Consider the following 21,208-nt stretch of genomic DNA (forward strand, 5'->3'; position numbering starts at 1 on the left):
TAAAATATAAAATATAAAATATAAAATATAAAATATAAATATAAAATATAAAATATAAAATATAAAATATAAAAATATAAAATATAAAATATAAAATATAAAATATAAAATATAAAATATAAAATATAAAATAAAATATAAAATATAAAATATAAAATATAAAATATAAAATATAAAATATAAAATATAAAATATAAAATATAAAATATAAAATATAAAATATAAAATATAAAATATAAAATATAAAATATAAAATATAAAATATAAAATATAAAATATAAAATATAAAATATAAAATATAAAATATAAAATATAAATATAAAATATAAAATATAAAAATATAAAATATAAAATATAAAATATAAAATATAAAATATAAAATATAAAATATAAAATATAAAATATAAAATATAAAATATAAAATATAAAATATAAAATATAATATATAAAATATAAAATATAAAATATAAAATAAAAATATAAAATATAAAATATAAAATATAAAATATAAAATAAAAATATAAAATATAAAATATAAAATATAAAATATAAAATATAAAATATAAAATATAAAATATAAAATATAAAATATAAAATATAAAATATAAAATATAAAATATAAAATATAAAATATAAAATATAAAATATAAAAATATAAAATATAAAATATAAAATATAAAATATAAAATATAAAATATAAAATATAAATATAAAATATAAAATATAAAATATAAAATATAAAATATAAAATATAAAATATAAAATATAAAATATAAAATATAAAATATAAATATAAAATATAAAATATAAAATATAAAATATAAAATATAAAATATAAAATATAAAATATAAAATATAAAATATAAAATATAAAATATAAATATAAAATATAAAATATAAAATATAAAATATAAAATATAAAATATAAAATATAAATATAAAATATAAAATATAAAATATAAAATATAAAATATAAAATATAAAATATAAAATAATAAAATATAAAATATAAAATATAAAATATAAATATAAAATATAAAATATAAAATATAAAATATAAAATATAAAATATAAAATATAAAATATAAAATATAAAATATAAAATATAAAATATAAAATATAAAATATAAAATATAAAATATAAAATATAAAATATAAAATATAAAATATAAAATATAAAATATAAAATATAAAATATAAAATATAAAATATAAAATATAAAATATAAAAATAAAAATATAAAATATAAATATAAAATATAAAATATAAAATATAAAATATAAAATATAAAATATAAAATATAAATATAAAATATAAAATATAAAATATAAAATATAAAATATAAATATAAAATATAAAATATAAAATATAAAATATAAAATATAAAATATAAAATATAAAATATAAAATATAAAATATAAAATATAAAATATAAAATATAAAATATAAAATATAAAATATAAAATATAAAATATAAAATATAAAATATAAAATATAAAATATAAAATATAAAATATAAAATATAAAATATAAAATATAAAATATAAAATATAAAATATAAAATATAAAATATAAAATATAAAATATAAAATATAAAATATAAAATATAAAATATAAAATATAAAATATAAAATATAAAATATAAAATATAAAATATAAAATATAAAATATAAAATATAAAATATAAAAATATAAAATATAAAATATAAAATATAAAATATAAAATATAAAATATAAAATATAAAATATAAAATATAAAATATAAAATATAAAATATAAAATATAAAATATAAAATATAAAAATATAAAATATAAAATATAAAATATAAAATATAAAATATAAAATATAAAATATAAAATATAAAATATAAAATATAAAATATAAAATATAAAATATAAAATATAAAATATAAAATATAAATATAAAATATAAAATATAAAATATAAAATATAAAATATAAAATATAAAATATAAAATATAAAATATAAAATATAAAATATAAAATATAAAATATAAAATATAAAATATAAAATATAAAATATAAAATATAAAATATAAAATATAAAATATAAAATATAAAATATAAAATATAAAATATAAAATATAAAATATAAAATATAAAATATAAAATATAAAATATAAAATATAAAATATAAAATATAAAATATAAAATATAAAATATAAAATATAAAATATAAAATATAAAATATAAAATATAAAATATAAAATATAAAATATAAAATATAAAATATAAAATATAAAATATAAAATATAAAATATAAAATATAAAATATAAAATATAAAATATAAAATATAAAATATAAAATATAAAATATAAAATATAAAATATAAAATATAAAATATAAAATATAAAATATAAAATATAAAATATAAAATATAAAATATAAAATATAAAATATAAAATATAAAATATAAAATATAAAATATAAAATATAAAATATAAAATATAAAATATAAAATATAAAATATAAAATATAAAATATAAAATATAAAATATAAAATATAAAATATAAAATATAAAATATAAAATATAAAATATAAAATATAAAATATAAAATATAAAATATAAAATATAAAATATAAAATATAAAAATATAAAATATAAAATATAAAATATAAAATATAAAATATAAAATATAAAATATAAAATATAAAATATAAAATATAAAATATAAAATATAAAATATAAAATATAAAATATAAAATATAAAATATAAAATATAAAATATAAAATATAAAATATAAAATATAAAATATAAAATATAAAATATAAAATATAAAATATAAAATATAAAATATAAAATATAAAATATAAAATATAAAATATAAAATATAAAATATAAAATATAAAATATAAAATATAAAATATAAAATATAAAATATAAAATATAAAATATAAAATATAAAATATAAAATATAAAATATAAAATATAAAATATAAAATATAAAATATAAAATATAAAATATAAAATATAAAATATAAAATATAAAATATAAAATATAAAATATAAAATATAAAATATAAAATATAAAATATAAAATATAAAATATAAAATATAAAATATAAAATATAAAATATAAAATATAAAATATAAAATATAAAATATAAAATATAAAATATAAAATATAAAATATAAAATATAAAATATAAAATATAAAATATAAAATATAAAATATAAAATATAAAATATAAAATATAAAATATAAAATATAAAATATAAAATATAAAATATAAAATATAAAATATAAAATATAAAATATAAAATATAAAATATAAAATATAAAATATAAAATATAAAATATAAAATATAAAATATAAAATATAAAATATAAAATATAAAATATAAAATATAAAATATAAAATATAAAATATAAAATATAAAATATAAAATATAAAATATAAAATATAAAATATAAAATATAAAATATAAAATATAAAATATAAAATATAAAATATAAAATATAAAATATAAAATATAAAATATAAAATATAAAATATAAAATATAAAATATAAAATATAAAATATAAAATATAAAATATAAAATATAAAATATAAAATATAAAATATAAAATATAAAATATAAAATATAAAATATAAAATATAAAATATAAAATATAAAATATAAAATATAAAATATAAAATATAAAATATAAAATATAAAATATAAAATATAAAATATAAAATATAAAATATAAAATATAAAATATAAAATATAAAATATAAAATATAAAATATAAAATATAAAATATAAAATATAAAATATAAAATATAAAATATAAAATATAAAATATAAAATATAAAATATAAAATATAAAATATAAAATATAAAATATAAAATATAAAATATAAAATATAAAATATAAAATATAAAATATAAAATATAAAATATAAAATATAAAATATAAAATATAAAATATAAAATATAAAATATAAAATATAAAATATAAAATATAAAATATAAAATATAAAATATAAAATATAAAATATAAAATATAAAATATAAAATATAAAATATAAAATATAAAATATAAAATATAAAATATAAAATATAAAATATAAAATATAAAATATAAAATATAAAATATAAAATATAAAATATAAAATATAAAATATAAAATATAAAATATAAAATATAAAATATAAAATATAAAATATAAAATATAAAATATAAAATATAAAATATAAAATATAAAATATAAAATATAAAATATAAAATATAAAATATAAAATATAAAATATAAAATATAAAATATAAAATATAAAATATAAAATATAAAATATAAAATATAAAATATAAAATATAAAATATAAAATATAAAATATAAAATATAAAATATAAAATATAAAATATAAAATATAAAATATAAAATATAAAATATAAAATATAAAATATAAAATATAAAATATAAAATATAAAATATAAAATATAAAATATAAAATATAAAATATAAAATATAAAATATAAAATATAAAATATAAAATATAAAATATAAAATATAAAATATAAAATATAAAATATAAAATATAAAATATAAAATATAAAATATAAAATATAAAATATAAAATATAAAATATAAAATATAAAATATAAAATATAAAATATAAAATATAAAATATAAAATATAAAATATAAAATATAAAATATAAAATATAAAATATAAAATATAAAATATAAAATATAAAATATAAAATATAAAATATAAAATATAAAATATAAAATATAAAATATAAAATATAAAATATAAAATATAAAATATAAAATATAAAATATAAAATATAAAATATAAAATATAAAATATAAAATATAAAATATAAAATATAAAATATAAAATATAAAATATAAAATATAAAATATAAAATATAAAATATAAAATATAAAATATAAAATATAAAATATAAAATATAAAATATAAAATATAAAATATAAAATATAAAATATAAAATATAAAATATAAAATATAAAATATAAAATATAAAATATAAAATATAAAATATAAAATATAAAATATAAAATATAAAATATAAAATATAAAATATAAAATATAAAATATAAAATATAAAATATAAAATATAAAATATAAAATATAAAATATAAAATATAAAATATAAAATATAAAATATAAAATATAAAATATAAAATATAAAATATAAAATATAAAATATAAAATATAAAATATAAAATATAAAATATAAAATATAAAATATAAAATATAAAATATAAAATATAAAATATAAAATATAAAATATAAAATATAAAATATAAAATATAAAATATAAAATATAAAATATAAAATATAAAATATAAAATATAAAATATAAAATATAAAATATAAAATATAAAATATAAAATATAAAATATAAAATATAAAATATAAAATATAAAATATAAAATATAAAATATAAAATATAAAATATAAAATATAAAATATAAAATATAAAATATAAAATATAAAATATAAAATATAAAATATAAAATATAAAATATAAAATATAAAATATAAAATATAAAATATAAAATATAAAATATAAAATATAAAATATAAAATATAAAATATAAAATATAAAATATAAAATATAAAATATAAAATATAAAATATAAAATATAAAATATAAAATATAAAATATAAAATATAAAATATAAAATATAAAATATAAAATATAAAATATAAAATATAAAATATAAAATATAAAATATAAAATATAAAATATAAAATATAAAATATAAAATATAAAATATAAAATATAAAATATAAAATATAAAATATAAAATATAAAATATAAAATATAAAATATAAAATATAAAATATAAAATATAAAATATAAAATATAAAATATAAAATATAAAATATAAAATATAAAATATAAAATATAAAATATAAAATATAAAATATAAAATATAAAATATAAAATATAAAATATAAAATATAAAATATAAAATATAAAATATAAAATATAAAATATAAAATATAAAATATAAAATATAAAATATAAAATATAAAATATAAAATATAAAATATAAAATATAAAATATAAAATATAAAATATAAAATATAAAATATAAAATATAAAATATAAAATATAAAATATAAAATATAAAATATAAAATATAAAATATAAAATATAAAATATAAAATATAAAATATAAAATATAAAATATAAAATATAAAATATAAAATATAAAATATAAAATATAAAATATAAAATATAAAATATAAAATATAAAATATAAAATATAAAATATAAAATATAAAATATAAAATATAAAATATAAAATATAAAATATAAAATATAAAATATAAAATATAAAATATAAAATATAAAATATAAAATATAAAATATAAAATATAAAATATAAAATATAAAATATAAAATATAAAATATAAAATATAAAATATAAAATATAAAATATAAAATATAAAATATAAAATATAAAATATAAAATATAAAATATAAAATATAAAATATAAAATATAAAATATAAAATATAAAATATAAAATATAAAATATAAAATATAAAATATAAAATATAAAATATAAAATATAAAATATAAAATATAAAATATAAAATATAAAATATAAAATATAAAATATAAAATATAAAATATAAAATATAAAATATAAAATATAAAATATAAAATATAAAATATAAAATATAAAATATAAAATATAAAATATAAAATATAAAATATAAAATATAAAATATAAAATATAAAATATAAAATATAAAATATAAAATATAAAATATAAAATATAAAATATAAAATATAAAATATAAAATATAAAATATAAAATATAAAATATAAAATATAAAATGTAAAATGTAAAATATAAAATATAAAATATAAAATATAAAATATAAAATATAAAATATAAAATATAAAATATAAAATATAAAATATAAAATATAAAATATAAAATGTAAAATGTAAAATGTAAAATATAAAATAGAAAATAGAAAATAGAAAATATAAAATATAGAATATAAAATAGAAAATATATGTACCTCCTAAAGGTCATTTACAGAAAACCTTCTAAAGGGCATTCATGAAACCCTTATTATTTTGTTTAGTTTCTCATGTATTCTACTACAACAACAACAACAAAACTTGTAAGTTTTCTTCATAATTCTTCTTTGAGTTCATTTTCATAAGTTCTCAATTTTTAATTATTAATAAATTCCAATAACTGTTTCTTTGTGGATCTTTCACTTCCGACCTTTCATAACTTAAGGAAATATGCAAACACTTGTTGAATTTCCACTTGCAAGTTGAACAAGTTGGTTTCTTGATGCATAAATGCATGTCGCTTACTACGAAACTAACAACCTACCGGCAAGCAAATATCCTTGAGAACAATCAAAGATACGCAACCACCCAATGAATCGATAAATGGAAATAGCAGAATGGTTTTAATTATTTTTTCAAATAAAAAACTTCGATTTATTTCCAATGACGACATACAGACAGATAGACTCGAACACTTTTCCCCTCATCCTCTCCCTTTTAGAGTTTAATAAAGCGCTGAATATTCAACCTCCACGTGTCAATAAAGACAAGGACGTGTCAAAGCCATTTACCACAACAATTATCAGCTCTCATAGTGAATGAAATAAATCATTCGCTGAGAAAGAAGGTTGGGGGATTGCCCCAAAGATGGCAAATTAAATGGAACCACTAGGATACGACAAAAAAGAAGAACAATAAATATCTGATGTTCAAAGAATAATAGTACTTTTATGTATGGGAGAAGGGAATTATTGATAGAGTTTGGTCTGGAATTTTAGGGCCTTTGTTACTTCGAGTTAGTTATAAAGTTATCAAGGTCTGCAGATTGGATTTGTTCCACAATAAAAAATGTTTGCTATCAATAACATTCTTATTTGGTTCAGTTCTTATTTAGTTCAGCTGTCGGATACATCATGTTGGTATTCATACGCCCTGGTGGCCATAGAGTAATGCTCATACGACCCAGGGCAACTGAACAGAATTATATATGTATGTATGTATTAAACGAGCTATTGCAACATGATATGTGTAATTTCTTTTTTTGTGAAAAAGGGCTGATCTTGAAATGATCCTAAGTATTAGTTTTCACTTATCGGAAATTACAGAATGTGTACTAAGGTAGCTTACATTCTATCCCCCAATTTTAATTCAATTTACTCCTTTACCGCATTTGTATTGGTGTATAGGTTTCTATGTGTATGTATGTACTCAACTTCATATTAAACAAGTAAAAAAAGTATCAGTCGGCTTGGCCGACAGAGATATACCCTCAGCCTGTGTATATTGAAATAATTTTTTCCCATAAAATGTAGGTATTTAGAGGGTTTTAAAAATTTTGAACGCATGAACCGACAAATATGTTGATTAGATTAAAGAGCAGAAGTTTTGCGGGGGAATTACTTAAAAGAATGGATCGACATTGACCATTATGGAAGTCGATCTCCAGCCACTACATACGTTGCCATAGGGGGGTTTTATTCCCTTTGGGCTGTCTGCTTAAGAAGTGTGGTTTTGCCCCTGAAAAAACTTTTACCATCAAAATTGAGGCAGCGAATGCAAGTTGCTTCAACAAAAATCAAAGTGATTCGATAGCAGGTCTTAAAGTGAACTTATCCGAAATTTTGTTTGGGAGGTACTGGGTGAAGTGGACAAATATAGTCTATATTTGGACCTGATCTATATCTCGTAGATATATTAAGATGTGTTAAGTATGGACCAATTCGGCCACTCCCTTCAAAAGTTACCGTACGAATAATTTTTCCGAACATTTTTGAAATTTTGTGGGGGAGGTACCTGAAGGAGTGGACCGATATGGCTTATCTTCTAACTTAAACTATGTTTGGACAAAATATTACTAAGGCCAAAATTTGGACCCAATCAGCAGATCCGTTGGAGAGTTATCTTGCGCTCCAACCACCCCACACGGTGTCATAGGGGTTTTGTGAAACTTTCAAGCTTTTTCCTCAGGAAGTTTGGACTTGCCCCTGCTGAAACTTGTACCGTCGTATGGGGGGCAGTGAATACAAGTTGCTAAAACAAAAACGAAAACGATTCGAGAGCAGGTCCTAAACTGAACTTATCCATAATTTTGTGTGGGAGGTACCCGAAGGAGTAGACCTATTGAGTCCATATTGGAACCTCATCTAAGTCTGGTACATATTTGACGATGAGCAAAGTATGAACCAAATCGGTTACCCCCTTAAAGAGTTATCGTGCGCACAAATTTTCCGAACTTTTTCGAACTTTTGTGGGGGAGGTACCGGAAGGAGTGGACCGATATAGCCCATCTTCGAACTTAAACTAAGTTTGGGCAAAATATTACGAAAGCCAAAATTTGAACCGAATCGGTTCATCGGTTTGAGAGTTATCGTGCGCTCCAGCCAGCAGGACAGACAGACAGACAGACGGACGGACATGGCTAGATCGACTCCAAATTGTCTGAAACACATTTCGTCCAAACATACTTGGGGTCTAAAACCATTATTTCGATGAGGCACATTTTCATCGTATCAAAGTGTATATACCCTTCTTAGCCTAAAGGCTGAGGGTATAAAAAGCAATAAGACGTCATAACCTCCAGCTAGCCATTAAAAACAAGTGATGACTTCCTTAAAAGAATGTCGAAGAAATTCTTTTCTTTATTTTTATGATGCTCTGAATGGCCTTTGAATTGCTTTTCACTTTGCATTTTCTTGGACCGACGGGTGATAGTGGCATTTGTCACGTCTATTGGCAGCTATCAAACATTTAAACGGCAATAATTCAATTTATGATAGAAAACTGATTATGAAATACATACATACATATTTATATATATCTTTATATTTATATGTATGCATGAAACGGTGAAAAATCACATATAAATAATTATTGTGGATTTGAATAAGATTTTAACTAAAATCAATTTTTAGATCAATCTATTTTAAAATTAGTTTTTAGAAAATCCTATCAAATGATAACTTATGGAAGGTTTTCATTAAAACCTTCTTTAAGGATATCTTTGCGATTATCAAGCGATATAATATATTCTTTTTATATATTATATTTAATACTTTATATTCTATATATTATATTTTATATTTCCATTTTATATTTTATTTATTATATATTATATTTTATACTTTATTTTATGTTTTATATTTTATTTTTTATGAGGGTTGGCGTTTTTTTTATTTGGGATGACGACTTCTATTTGCTTTTCAAAATAGTCAGGCTTAATCCTATAGTTGTTGTTTTAATATTTTATTAAAACAACTTTAATTTATTAGTGGGGAAAATAGCGATGTTTTGTATTTTATATTTATACCCTACTCCACACTGTGCACAGTGTCCGATTTTCCAAAAAAACCTGGCCAAAAATCGAAAAAAAATTTATCAATTTACACTAAAAAGGGTCAGATATTGTTCATAGGATCCCAGTGCGTGTAGTTATGAAAAAAAAGCAGGTCGAAGTGACCCTATTTGGAATTTTTTTTCTTTTCAATATTTAAGTTATTTATAAATCTAATAATAATATACAAAATAAACAACGGTTATAAAATATTTTCTTTTTGTAATTGTAATGAAAGGTATGTGCAACGTATTTAAGATGTTCTGTGTCGCCAATGAATTGTGCGTTCTTTAATAATTGATGTCCGTACTTGTTAATTTTTTTCAAGATCAATTTTCACAATAAGTTATGAAAATAGTTGTGAGTAAGATCGAGTTGGGCCGTGTAATTTTTCATTTCATAAAAAAGGAAGGGTTTTTTACCAATTTCCATCGAAACATCCTGCACATATTTGCACTTTTTGTTTTTATGTGATATTTTGTCTTGCAGGTATGTACAGATTTTCTTTCATTCAGAATGTCAGAATATAGTATAGGGTCACTTTCTGGCGTTTGGGTATAATTTGGAGTTTTGGTATATTCTAAGACCTATAGTAAAATTTTATGGCGAACAAATTTCTAGAATATTTTGGTCTGATCCGATCACATTTTATAGGAGATTTTAAAGATTTGTGGAAAAAGGGACCAAAAGGACCCCTTTTATGACTCGGAAGGGGGTTAATTTTTTTAAGAAAAATATTCCTCGCATTCTTGTCAGTATAGTTACCAAAGACATTATACACCTAAAGTGCAAGGAATCCAAGTGATCTTAACTCAAATATTTCCAAAACTGTAGAAATGGTGGAACCTTGCAACCCTATTTTGGTTTCTTGGTTTTTTGGCAAAATTGATACCGATATTTTCTTAGTATGTAATGCAAATAGAGATTTCTTTTCTTTGGTAACTTATAGTGAAATTTAGCAGAGAACATTTTTGTCTTTGACGGCATTCTTCTAAAATTATGCTTTGTATGAAAATTTTGCCAAAACTCACATGAAGTACGCCCTTAACCCTAAAACGTGTTTATAATTTAGCATATTTCTGGAGTTTAGGTAAGGTATAGAATTTTGGTGTATTCTAGGACCCATAGTAAAAATTGATGGCGAACAAATTTGTAGAATATTTTGATCCGATAAGATCACATTTTATAGGAGGAGGGACCAAAAAGACCCCTTAAATGACCGCCTGAGGGTTAAATAATATCAAAAATGTAATCAGCGGCCGGAAAAACATAAGAACCAAAGGTTAGGTCAAAATCTATTCATTTTTAGAGTTTTGGCCAGGTTTTTCGGAAAATCGGACACTGTGCTGTGGTAAGGGGTATAATGTCTTTATGCATTTGTATGTAACATACAAAAGGAAACGAAATAGACCCATAGTTCCTTTTGGGGATATACATATAATCACTTTCTGAGTCGATTTATGCATGTCCGTCCGTCTGTCCATGTATTTTTGTTCGCAACGTACGGGTCGCATTTTTTGTCCGATTCAGCTGAAAATTGGGGACTACAATTTTTTTAGCCATAGGAAGAACGCTATTGCTTTTGGTGAAAATCGGTTTAGATTTGGATATATCTCCCATATATATTTTCAGCCGATTTCACGTATTTGCTGCACCAAACACGCTATATACGTCCGATTTGGATGAAATTTGGAATGTTTGACTGAATTCGGTCTAGAAATATGTGTCCCAAATTATATCGAAATCGGTTTAGATTGGGATATAGCTCCCATATACATATATTTTCGGCCGATTTCGCTTATTTGCTGCACCAAACACGCTATATAAGTCCGATTTCAATGATATTTTGAATGTGTGACTAAATACGGTCTGGAAATAAATATCAAAATCGGTTAAGATCTGGATATAGCTCCGATTTATATTTTACATATTCGCAGTGGTGTAGGGTATCATATAGTCGGCCCCGCCCGACTTTGATCGTTTCCTTACTGGTTTATTTTGTACTTTATATTTTATACTTTAACATTTATTTTTTATATTTTATATTTTTATTTTATATTTTGTATTTTAAAATTTATTTTTTATATTTTCTATGTTATGTTATTATATATTTTATATTTTGTTTTTTTTTTTTTCAAAATAGTCTGGCTTAATCCCATTGTTGTTGTTTTAATATTTTAAAACAACTATTTTATTAGTGGAAAAGATTTGGCATTGTTCGCCAAGGGGTAAGGCAGGGAATACTATAGTTTCGATCCACGCCACTGAATCTCATCAGTTCCCTTGTTTCTTGTTTGTGGATATTCTCCACCGAAGTTATTTTTCAATAACTTCTTCAACAAGAAACTTTTTATACCCAAACATCAATTGTCAGCTCGAAGTATAAAGGTAAGCAAAGAAAAAAGTTCAATGAGAAGTTTTTCCTTGGCAACCTCATACAACTCCGACGAAAGTGTCTGCGAAAGCAATTCAAACCTCTTCCACTTGTATGTGTCGTCGAATTTTGACGAATGCACACACGAAAATTTGGTTGGTCTGCTTTACAGCAAAAACAACACACGTCGTGCCAGTGTCTTCAATTTGAAGCATTGTGGCGTTTTTTTTTATTGGGATAGCGTTTGCAATTTTGTTTTTTCAAAATAGTCTGGCTTAATCCCATTGTTGTTGTTTTAATATTTTAAAACAACTATTTTACTATTTACTATTGCATTCGTCAAAATTCGACGACACATACAAGTGGAAGAGGTTTGAATTGTTTTCGCAGACACTTTCGTCGGAGTTGTATGAGGTTGCCAAGGAAAAACTTCTCATTGAACTTTTTTCTTTGCTTACCTTTATACTTCGAGCTGACGATTGATGTTTGGGTGTAAAAAGTTTCTTGTTGAAGAAGTTATTGAAAAATAACTTCGGTGGAGAATATCCACAAACAAGAAACAAGGGAACTGATGAGATCCAGTGGCGTGGATCGAAACTATAGTATTCCCTGCCTTACCCCTTGGCGAACAATGCCAAATCTTTTCCACTAATAAAATAGTTGTTTTAAAATATTAAAACAACAACAATGGGATTAAGCCAGACTATTTTGAAAAAACAAAATTGCAAACGCTATCCCAATAAAAAACGCCACAATGCTTCATATTTTATATTTTTTTATTTTGTATTTTATATTTTTTCTATTTTAAAATTTATTTGTTATATTTTCTTTTTTATATTATATATTTTTTATTTTGTATTTTATATTGTATATTTTATATTTTAAATTTTTTTTTTAATATTATATATTTTATGTTTTATATTTTGTATTTTACATTTTATATTTAATATTTTATTTATTAGTTTTTATGTTTTATATTTCTTTCTTATATTTTATATATCATATTTTATTTTTTACTTTTTACATTTTAGTTAAATTCATACTTCCACGGAAGTCGAATAGATCCACGTAGATTACGTAGTTGCAAATGTCTTTTTTTGTCTTTGTTATGTTAATTTAACCACCATTCGGTCACTATCATCCCAGCAAAGTCGTTTAGTTTAGTTTGTCACATTTCCTCTTCAAGAGAATGTAGAATCTCAATTCCTCCAGTCGATTAATATTTTTGAGGAGCAACAATTTGCTTTTATTCTTAATTGTTTTGACCATTTTTACTCACCAATATTATTGTTTTTTTTTCGGCCATTGAACTAATCAGATTTAGAAATTTCTTGTTGCTTTTTTTTGTTTCCAAATTGGCTGAAACTCTTCATTTGGAAGTTGTATTTTTTTGCAAATTAAAAAAATAAGGAACAATGAAATGGAATCAAGCGAAAACACAATCTTTTTTGGCTTAAATTGTAAAAAAAAATAAATATTTATGTACATACATAATTTACGATACCGACCAACACTTGAAATATCAAACAAAATTTACGATGATGTTTAATTTTTGTTATTTAAAAATAATTTATATACATAAATTCTCTGTGTTTGGTTAACACAGAATCTTAAAGTTCATTGACTCAAACAAATGCTGCGAATTCAATTTAATTTATAAACTAACTTCTTTTATTTCATTTTCAGAAAAACTAAAACACAACAATGATGCACTATAGAAAAGGTGAAAATATTGAAAAACAATTGACCAAAGATGATTTACCGTTTGAAGATTTTTTACCCAAAGGCAGTGATTTTCTATGGATGCACGTAAGTTTCGTATTTTAGTTAAGTGATTGCGAAGCGAATTAAAAAGAAAAAAATATGTTTCTTTTATACGCAGGTCAATGGTGGCACCAAGGTCAATAATGTTGTCAGCTATGCTAAAAATGCCCTGGATAAGGGAGAACACAAAAACATTGTTTGGAGTGGTCATGGTGGTGGTGTCGTCAAAACTATTTCCTGTGCTGAAATTATTAAACGTTCATATCCATTGTATCAAGTAACCCGAATGTGTTATACAAGGTAAGAAGAAGTGCTCTGAAGGAGTAATCGTTTAACTGTAGGTATCTTAAATTCTTTCGGAAGACCACTTAAAGGAGTGAAATATTGTTCTCCCACTTGAGGGACCTATAGGAACCTGTTGAAGACCTATAGAAGACCTGTTAAACTTGGATCTATATAAGACCTCTTAAATGGATCTTGGGTCTATAGAAGACCACTTGAAGGAGACTTCTTCCTACATAAAACCAGAAGAAATGCTCATTCTGCCAACATAAGACCACTTGAATAGACTTTGGTTCTATAAAAGAGCCCCTTAAAGGGTTTTTCTATCTATAAAAGACCACTTGAAGAGGGTTTCTTTCTATATAAGACCACATGAATAGGTCTTGGGTCAGAGGAAGACCTCTTGAAGAAATCTTCTTTCTATAGAAAGACCACTTGAAGAGGTCTACAAAGGACACCTGAATGGGTCTTGGGTCTATAGAAGACTACTTGAAATGGTCTATTATCTACATTAGCATACTTGAATGGGTCCGGGGTCCATAGAGAATGACTTGAAGGTGTCTAGGGTCTATAAGATTCGGTTAAAAGGTCTTATGTATCTATTACAACACTGAAACGGGCCGTGGTTCTGTAGAAGACCTCTTGAAAGGGTATTCAGTCTATACAAGACCACCTTTTGATAGAGTCTTGGGTCCAGAGAAGACCTCTTGAAAGGATGTTGGGTATATAGAATACTTCTGATGGGATCTTCCTTCTCTATAAGTACACTTGAATAGGTATTGGGTCTATAGAAGACCCCTTGAAAGGGTCTTGGGTCTATACAGGACTTGTTGATAAAGTCTTGAGACCTTTGAATGAGTGATGGGTCTATAGAATACCTCTTGAAGGGGTCTTCTATCAATATAAGACCACTTGGATGAGTCTTGGGTCTATAAAAGGCCACTTGAATGACTCTTCTCTCTACAGAAGACCCTTTTGAAAGGGTCTTGGGTCAATAGAATATCTCTATGGGGACTTCTGTCTATATACGACATCTAGAGTGGGTTTTAGATATATAGAAGACCAGTTGAATGCGTCTTGGGTCTATAGAAGATCACATGAATGGGTCTTGGGTCTAGAGAAGGCCTATTGGAAGGGTCTTGGATCTATAAAATACCTCTGAAGAATTCTACTGTATATATTATTCCACTTGAATTGGTCTTCAGTCTATACAAGGCCACTTGAAAGGGCATTGGGTCTACAGACGATCTCTTGAAGGGGTCTTCTGTCTATATACGACCTATTTAATGACTCATTAAATAGGGTATATAGAAGACTTCTTGAAGCGGTCTTGGGCCTAGAAAACTCTCCAAAGGATCTTAGGACAATAAAATACCTTTTGAAAAGTTGTTGGATCTATAGAATACCTCTTGAAGGGGTCTTTTGTCTATATACGACCTCTTGAATGTGTCTGGGGTACATAGAAGACCTCTTAACAGGGTCTTGGATCTATAGAAAACCTATTGGGTCTATAGTCTTGAGTCTTGGGTATATAGAAGACCTATTGAGGGGTCTTCGGTCTATATACTACCTATTGAATGGGTTTTGGGTATATATAAAATCTCTCGAAGGGTTACTGGGTCTAGAGAAGACCTATTGATAGGGTCTTGGGCCCAGAGAAGTCCTCTTGAAAGGATGTTGGGTATATAGAATACTTCTGATGGGTCCAGAGAAGGGCTCCTGAAAAGGATTGGGTCAATATAATACCTCTTTAAGGGGACTTCTGCCTATATACGGACTCTTGAGTGGGTCTTAGATATATAGAAGTCCAATTGAAGGGATCTTGGGACTATAGTGGACCTCTTGGAAGGGTCTTGCGTCTAGAGAAGACCTATTGAAAGGGTCTTGGGTCTAGAGAGGATCTCTTGATAGGGTTTTGATAGGTCCAGAGAAGTCCTCTTGAAAGAATGTTGGGTATATAGAATACTTCTGATGGGGTCTTCTTTCTATATAAGAACACTTGTATAGGTATTGGGTCTACAAAAGATCTCTTAGTAAGGTGTTGGGACCTCTGGAATGGGAGATGGGTCTATAGAATACCTCTTGAAGGGGTCTTCTATCAATATAAGACCACGTGAATGGATCTTGGGCCTATATAAGACCGTTTGACTGACTCTTCTGTCTATAGAAGACCCCATTGAAAGGGTCTTGGGTCAATAGAATGGCTCTTTAAGGGGACTTCTGTCTATATTCGACTTTTTGATTGGGTCTTAGATAAATAGAAGACCTATTGAAGGGGTCTTATGTCTATAGAAGATTTCCTGAGTGGGTCTTTGGTCTGGAGAAGACCTCTTGAAAGGGTCTTGGATCTATAAACTACCTCTTGAAAAGGTCTTGAGTCTATAAAATACCCCTGAAGAATTCTACTGTCTATATAACTCCACTTGAAGGGGTCTTCTGTCAATATACCTATTGAATGGGCCTTGGGTATATAGAAGCCTTCCTGAAGGGGTCTTGGGTCTAGAAAAGACCGCTTCAAAGGATCTTGGGACAATAAAATACCTCTTGTAAGGGTGTTGGATTTATAGAATATATAAGAACACTTGAATAGGTATTGGGTCTATAGAAGACCTCTTGATAAGGTGTTGGGGCTCTCTTGAATGGGTGATGAATCTATAGAATACCTCTCGAAGGGGTATTCTATCAATATTAGACCACTTGAATGGATCATGGGTCTATATAAAACCACTTGAATGACTCTTCTGTCTATAGAAGACCCCTTTGAAAGGGTATTGGGTCAATGGAATACCTCTTTAAGGGGACTTCTGTCTATATACGATCTCTTGAGTGTGTCTTAAATATATAGAAGACCTATTGAACGTGTCTTGGGTCTATATAAAACCTCTTGAATGGGTCTTTGAAGATCTCTTGAGAGGGTCTTGGGTCCAGAAAAGGCATCTTGAAAGGGTCTTGGGTCAATATAATACCTCTTTAAGGGGACTTCTGCCTGTAACGAACTTTTGAGTGGGTCTTAGATATATAGAAGACCAATTGAAGGGATCTTGGGTCTATAGAAGACCTCTTGGAGGGGTCTTGGATCTATAAACTACCTCTTGAAAGGGTCTTGAGTCTCTAAAATACCTCTGAAGAATTCTACTGTCTATATAATTCCACTTGAATGGGTCTTCTGTCTATATATGACCCATTGAATTGGTCTTGGGTATATAGAAGACTTCTTGTAGTCAACCTGAGGGGTCTTCTGTCTATAGACAACCACTTCAATGAGTCTCTTATATACTGAAGACCAGTGTAGACCCCTTCAAGGAGTCCTCGTTTGTCTATTGAAATACTTCCTAAAAGTGGACTTTCTAGACATAAAAGAAATATCGAAGCTTGAAAATGATGATTCCTATTAATTTTACAGTGTCGAAGAACATTGGAAACCTCAAATGGAGGGACTAGAAGAAATTGTGGCTCATCGACAAATACCCTCGCTGCACATATTTATGAGTCTGGAACCTATTGATGACAGCGTTAGTGGGTAGGAAAAAAGATTTTATTTACAAAAAAATATAAATATATAAATCTCTTCTGCATCTTCCTTTTCTCCTCTCAGCCTGCAAAAACCCAATACAAAAACTGATTTTTGGATATACGATGGAAATAATCATCAAACGAATGGTGGTAATTCTCAAAACAATAATCGCAGTAATCAAAGGCCGCGCAAAGGTGGTAATCAAGAGCAGCAAAGGAGGCCACAGAAACCTCGTCAGCAGCAACAATCATCAAATAATAACGAAGAACAGTCTAACAATAATGGCAATGAACCGGGTAGTAGCGGCAGCAATCAACAAAATAAGTCGAATAATTCGGCGAAAAGAAGGCGACCACATCCTCAACAAAATCGTGGGCCCAGACCACAGAATCAAAATAATAACGAGGGCAATGTGAGTAACAATCAAAAGGGTGATGCAGTAGAACCAATGGAGTCCTAAGTTCAGTATAATGGTATTAAAGTAAAATCTAAGGTTTTTGATATAAACAAATTGTACTATAACTTGTGGATTAATGTAATATTTGTAGTTATTATTTCGTAAAAAATATGGACTTTACAAATAAAAAAACTTTCTATGAAAAAGGATAATTACATATGTGTTTATTTGGCTCAAATAGAACTATGGATCTAAGGGGTCGATCATCGATAACAATTATCGTTGAGTGGCGTTGCCAGTTGTCAAAATTGATCCACGTATGGCAACTCTCAACTGAAGTTGCGAATCTCAGTTGACGAAGCGGCTGTTTTTCAGCAACCACAAATTTTCAGTTGCAGTGAACATTTTTGAAGAAACAAGAAATAAAATAGAAGAAAAATAAACATTTTGTTAACAATTATTGATTTTTTGCATCATTAATTAACTTTGTGTATCAATATGGTGAAAATAACGACAAAGCAACAGTTCGAAATATTAATTGACAAACTGAGTGAAAATCCAAACTTAGCCCGAGGAGTTCGGGAGTTTTAGTGAAACCAAAGCCACAGCGGATGAAGCGTGGAGGTCCATTTCGGACAGTTTAAATAGCCATGAACCTCCAACACGAACACCTGAAGAGTGGCAGAGTCTGGATTCACTTTAAAGCAAAGTTGAAAAAGAAAATGCCTCAAAATAAAATAAACTTCAACGACACTGGTGGTGGTACATCACAATAAGTGAATTTATCGCCTTTGGAGCGGACAGCAGCAAATCTTTTGCAAATGAATTTGGTGACAAATACAGTAGGTTCAGTTTAGGTACAAATGACGAACATCCTCCTAATTACACCAGGGAATTTCGTTTTTGAATAAAAATGGTTTTTATTTTGCCTTTTTCCTCCTCTGTCAACTTCGAAACACACAATTTGTCCTCTATCAAGTGGACAACTTCCTTCAATACTCTCGACAATGTAGATTGAGCCATGCAATTGTTGAAATCATTGCCATGGGACTTTTGGAAACTTCCATCCTCAAAGAATCGCGCACATGCGCACACCTTTAAAAGTGGGGGTATTGCTGGTATTGCTGTTGATCTGTAACTTACTTTGAAGTCATTCTTTAACGTTTCCACAACGTAAACTACGGCATCCTTTGGCAATCGAAAATACGCCTTAAACCTGAAATAATTTACTGATTATACAGATCTTTCCACATGATCATCAGCTTACAGTGCAGATGGCAATTCCAATGGATTCAACTTGTCCCTCAAATTTGTTCTAATAGATGCAATGTCCTGTACATTTTCTTCATAATTCCACCGAACTTATCATTTTTTGTAAAACTTGACGATCCGAAGATTCAATGGGCAGGTTATATTCCAATCTTGGGTTGTTTTCCAAATTTGCTCGAAAACTCAGCCAAAATATTAAAATATTGTCCAGAATACACAAAAGAGTTATCCAAAGCGAAATTATTTTTAAAATGTTTTTTTGGCTTAAATCTAGTGTAGTAAAAACCCATTTTGTAAGAATCGGTTCAGTAGAACCGGGTCTATCGGGTACCCGGACTTTCGGGTCGAATAACCGGGTAACCGGGTCCGTCCCCCAAGAAAATTTTATATTCCCGTAATCAGCGTAAAAATACCTACCTCTGGAAAAAATTTCAAAAAAATCGGAGAGTTTTTACTAAACTAGATTTGTTCCGTTTTTTTTTTTTTTTTTGGCGGATAGAGGTCACAAGTTTGAAAAAACACTGATCGATAACATGTTTATCGACCACCCAGTTGAGTTGACATTAATGGTACAACATTTCGTCTCAGTCGCGCAGACAACTGACAACGCAACTCAAGTTTAGTGGCAATAGAAGATAGACCCATAAAAAGATATAACAGGACAATACCACACTGTTTTCTCAATTCTCAAGGCGACATTCTGCTGCGTACAAATGTTACATACTTTTCCAATGATAAGTACTCGATTTTAGAACTGGTGAACTCGAACTCAACAACTAATCTGTTTCTCTCTTTCATCTTTTCTGCTTATATAAGACAACTTGTGGGGCCTTCAGTCTACAGAACGCAACATGAAGGTGTACTTTGTCTATCGAAAACCTCTTAAAAGTGTCTTCTGTCAATAGAAAACTAATTGAAGAGGTCTTTTGGTAATAGAAGATCACTTAAAGGGGTCTTCTGTCTGTAGAAGATCAACTGAATGGGTATTCTATATATAGCAGATCACTTGAAGGTGTCTTCTTTCTTTAAAAGATCTCTTAAAGGTGTCTTCTATCTATGGAAGATCTTTTGAAGATGTCTTCTGTCTATGGAAGACCTCTTGAAGGAGTCTTCTATCTATGAAAGATCTCTTAAAGGTGTCTTCTGTCTATGGAAGACCTATTGAAGGTGTCTTCTGTCAATAGAGTACCACTTTATGGGGTCTTCTGTTTTTAGAAGGTCACTTGAAGGTATCTAATGTCAATAGAAC

The 21,208-nt window shown here is 23.5% G+C and overlaps 2 protein-coding genes across 7 annotated transcripts in view; one reads left to right on the top strand and one right to left on the bottom strand.

Annotated features, from left to right (window-relative positions):
* The window catches only part of Rpp25 (ribonuclease P protein subunit Rpp25), a 153,387-nt gene extending 134,488 nt beyond the window's left edge, over window positions 1-18,899 (top strand). For 5 of the 6 annotated variants that reach the window (XM_073989099.1, XM_073989097.1, XM_073989096.1 and 2 more), the window contains 4 exons: window positions 14,420-14,542; window positions 14,616-14,797; window positions 18,183-18,299; window positions 18,375-18,899. In XM_073989099.1, coding sequence (XP_073845200.1) covers window positions 14,438-14,542; window positions 14,616-14,797; window positions 18,183-18,299; window positions 18,375-18,753 — 783 coding nt within the window. In that variant the 5' untranslated portion in view covers window positions 14,420-14,437 and the 3' untranslated portion in view covers window positions 18,754-18,899. Of the gene's footprint in view, window positions 1-13,925; window positions 13,950-14,419; window positions 14,543-14,615; window positions 14,798-18,182; window positions 18,300-18,374 lie in introns of those variants that run through there. The other variant, XM_073989101.1, reaches the window with a different exon arrangement.
* Tdc2 (Tyrosine decarboxylase 2) overlaps window positions 1-21,208 on the bottom strand; it is a 77,201-nt gene that overhangs the window by 53,304 nt on the left and 2,689 nt on the right. The window lies entirely within an intron of this gene.

The sequence above is a fragment of the Musca autumnalis genome, unplaced genomic scaffold (assembly GCF_047663935.1).
Source record: "Musca autumnalis isolate F117 unplaced genomic scaffold, ASM4766393v1 scaffold_5, whole genome shotgun sequence".
In the NCBI taxonomy this organism is placed as follows: domain Eukaryota; kingdom Metazoa; phylum Arthropoda; class Insecta; order Diptera; family Muscidae; genus Musca; species Musca autumnalis.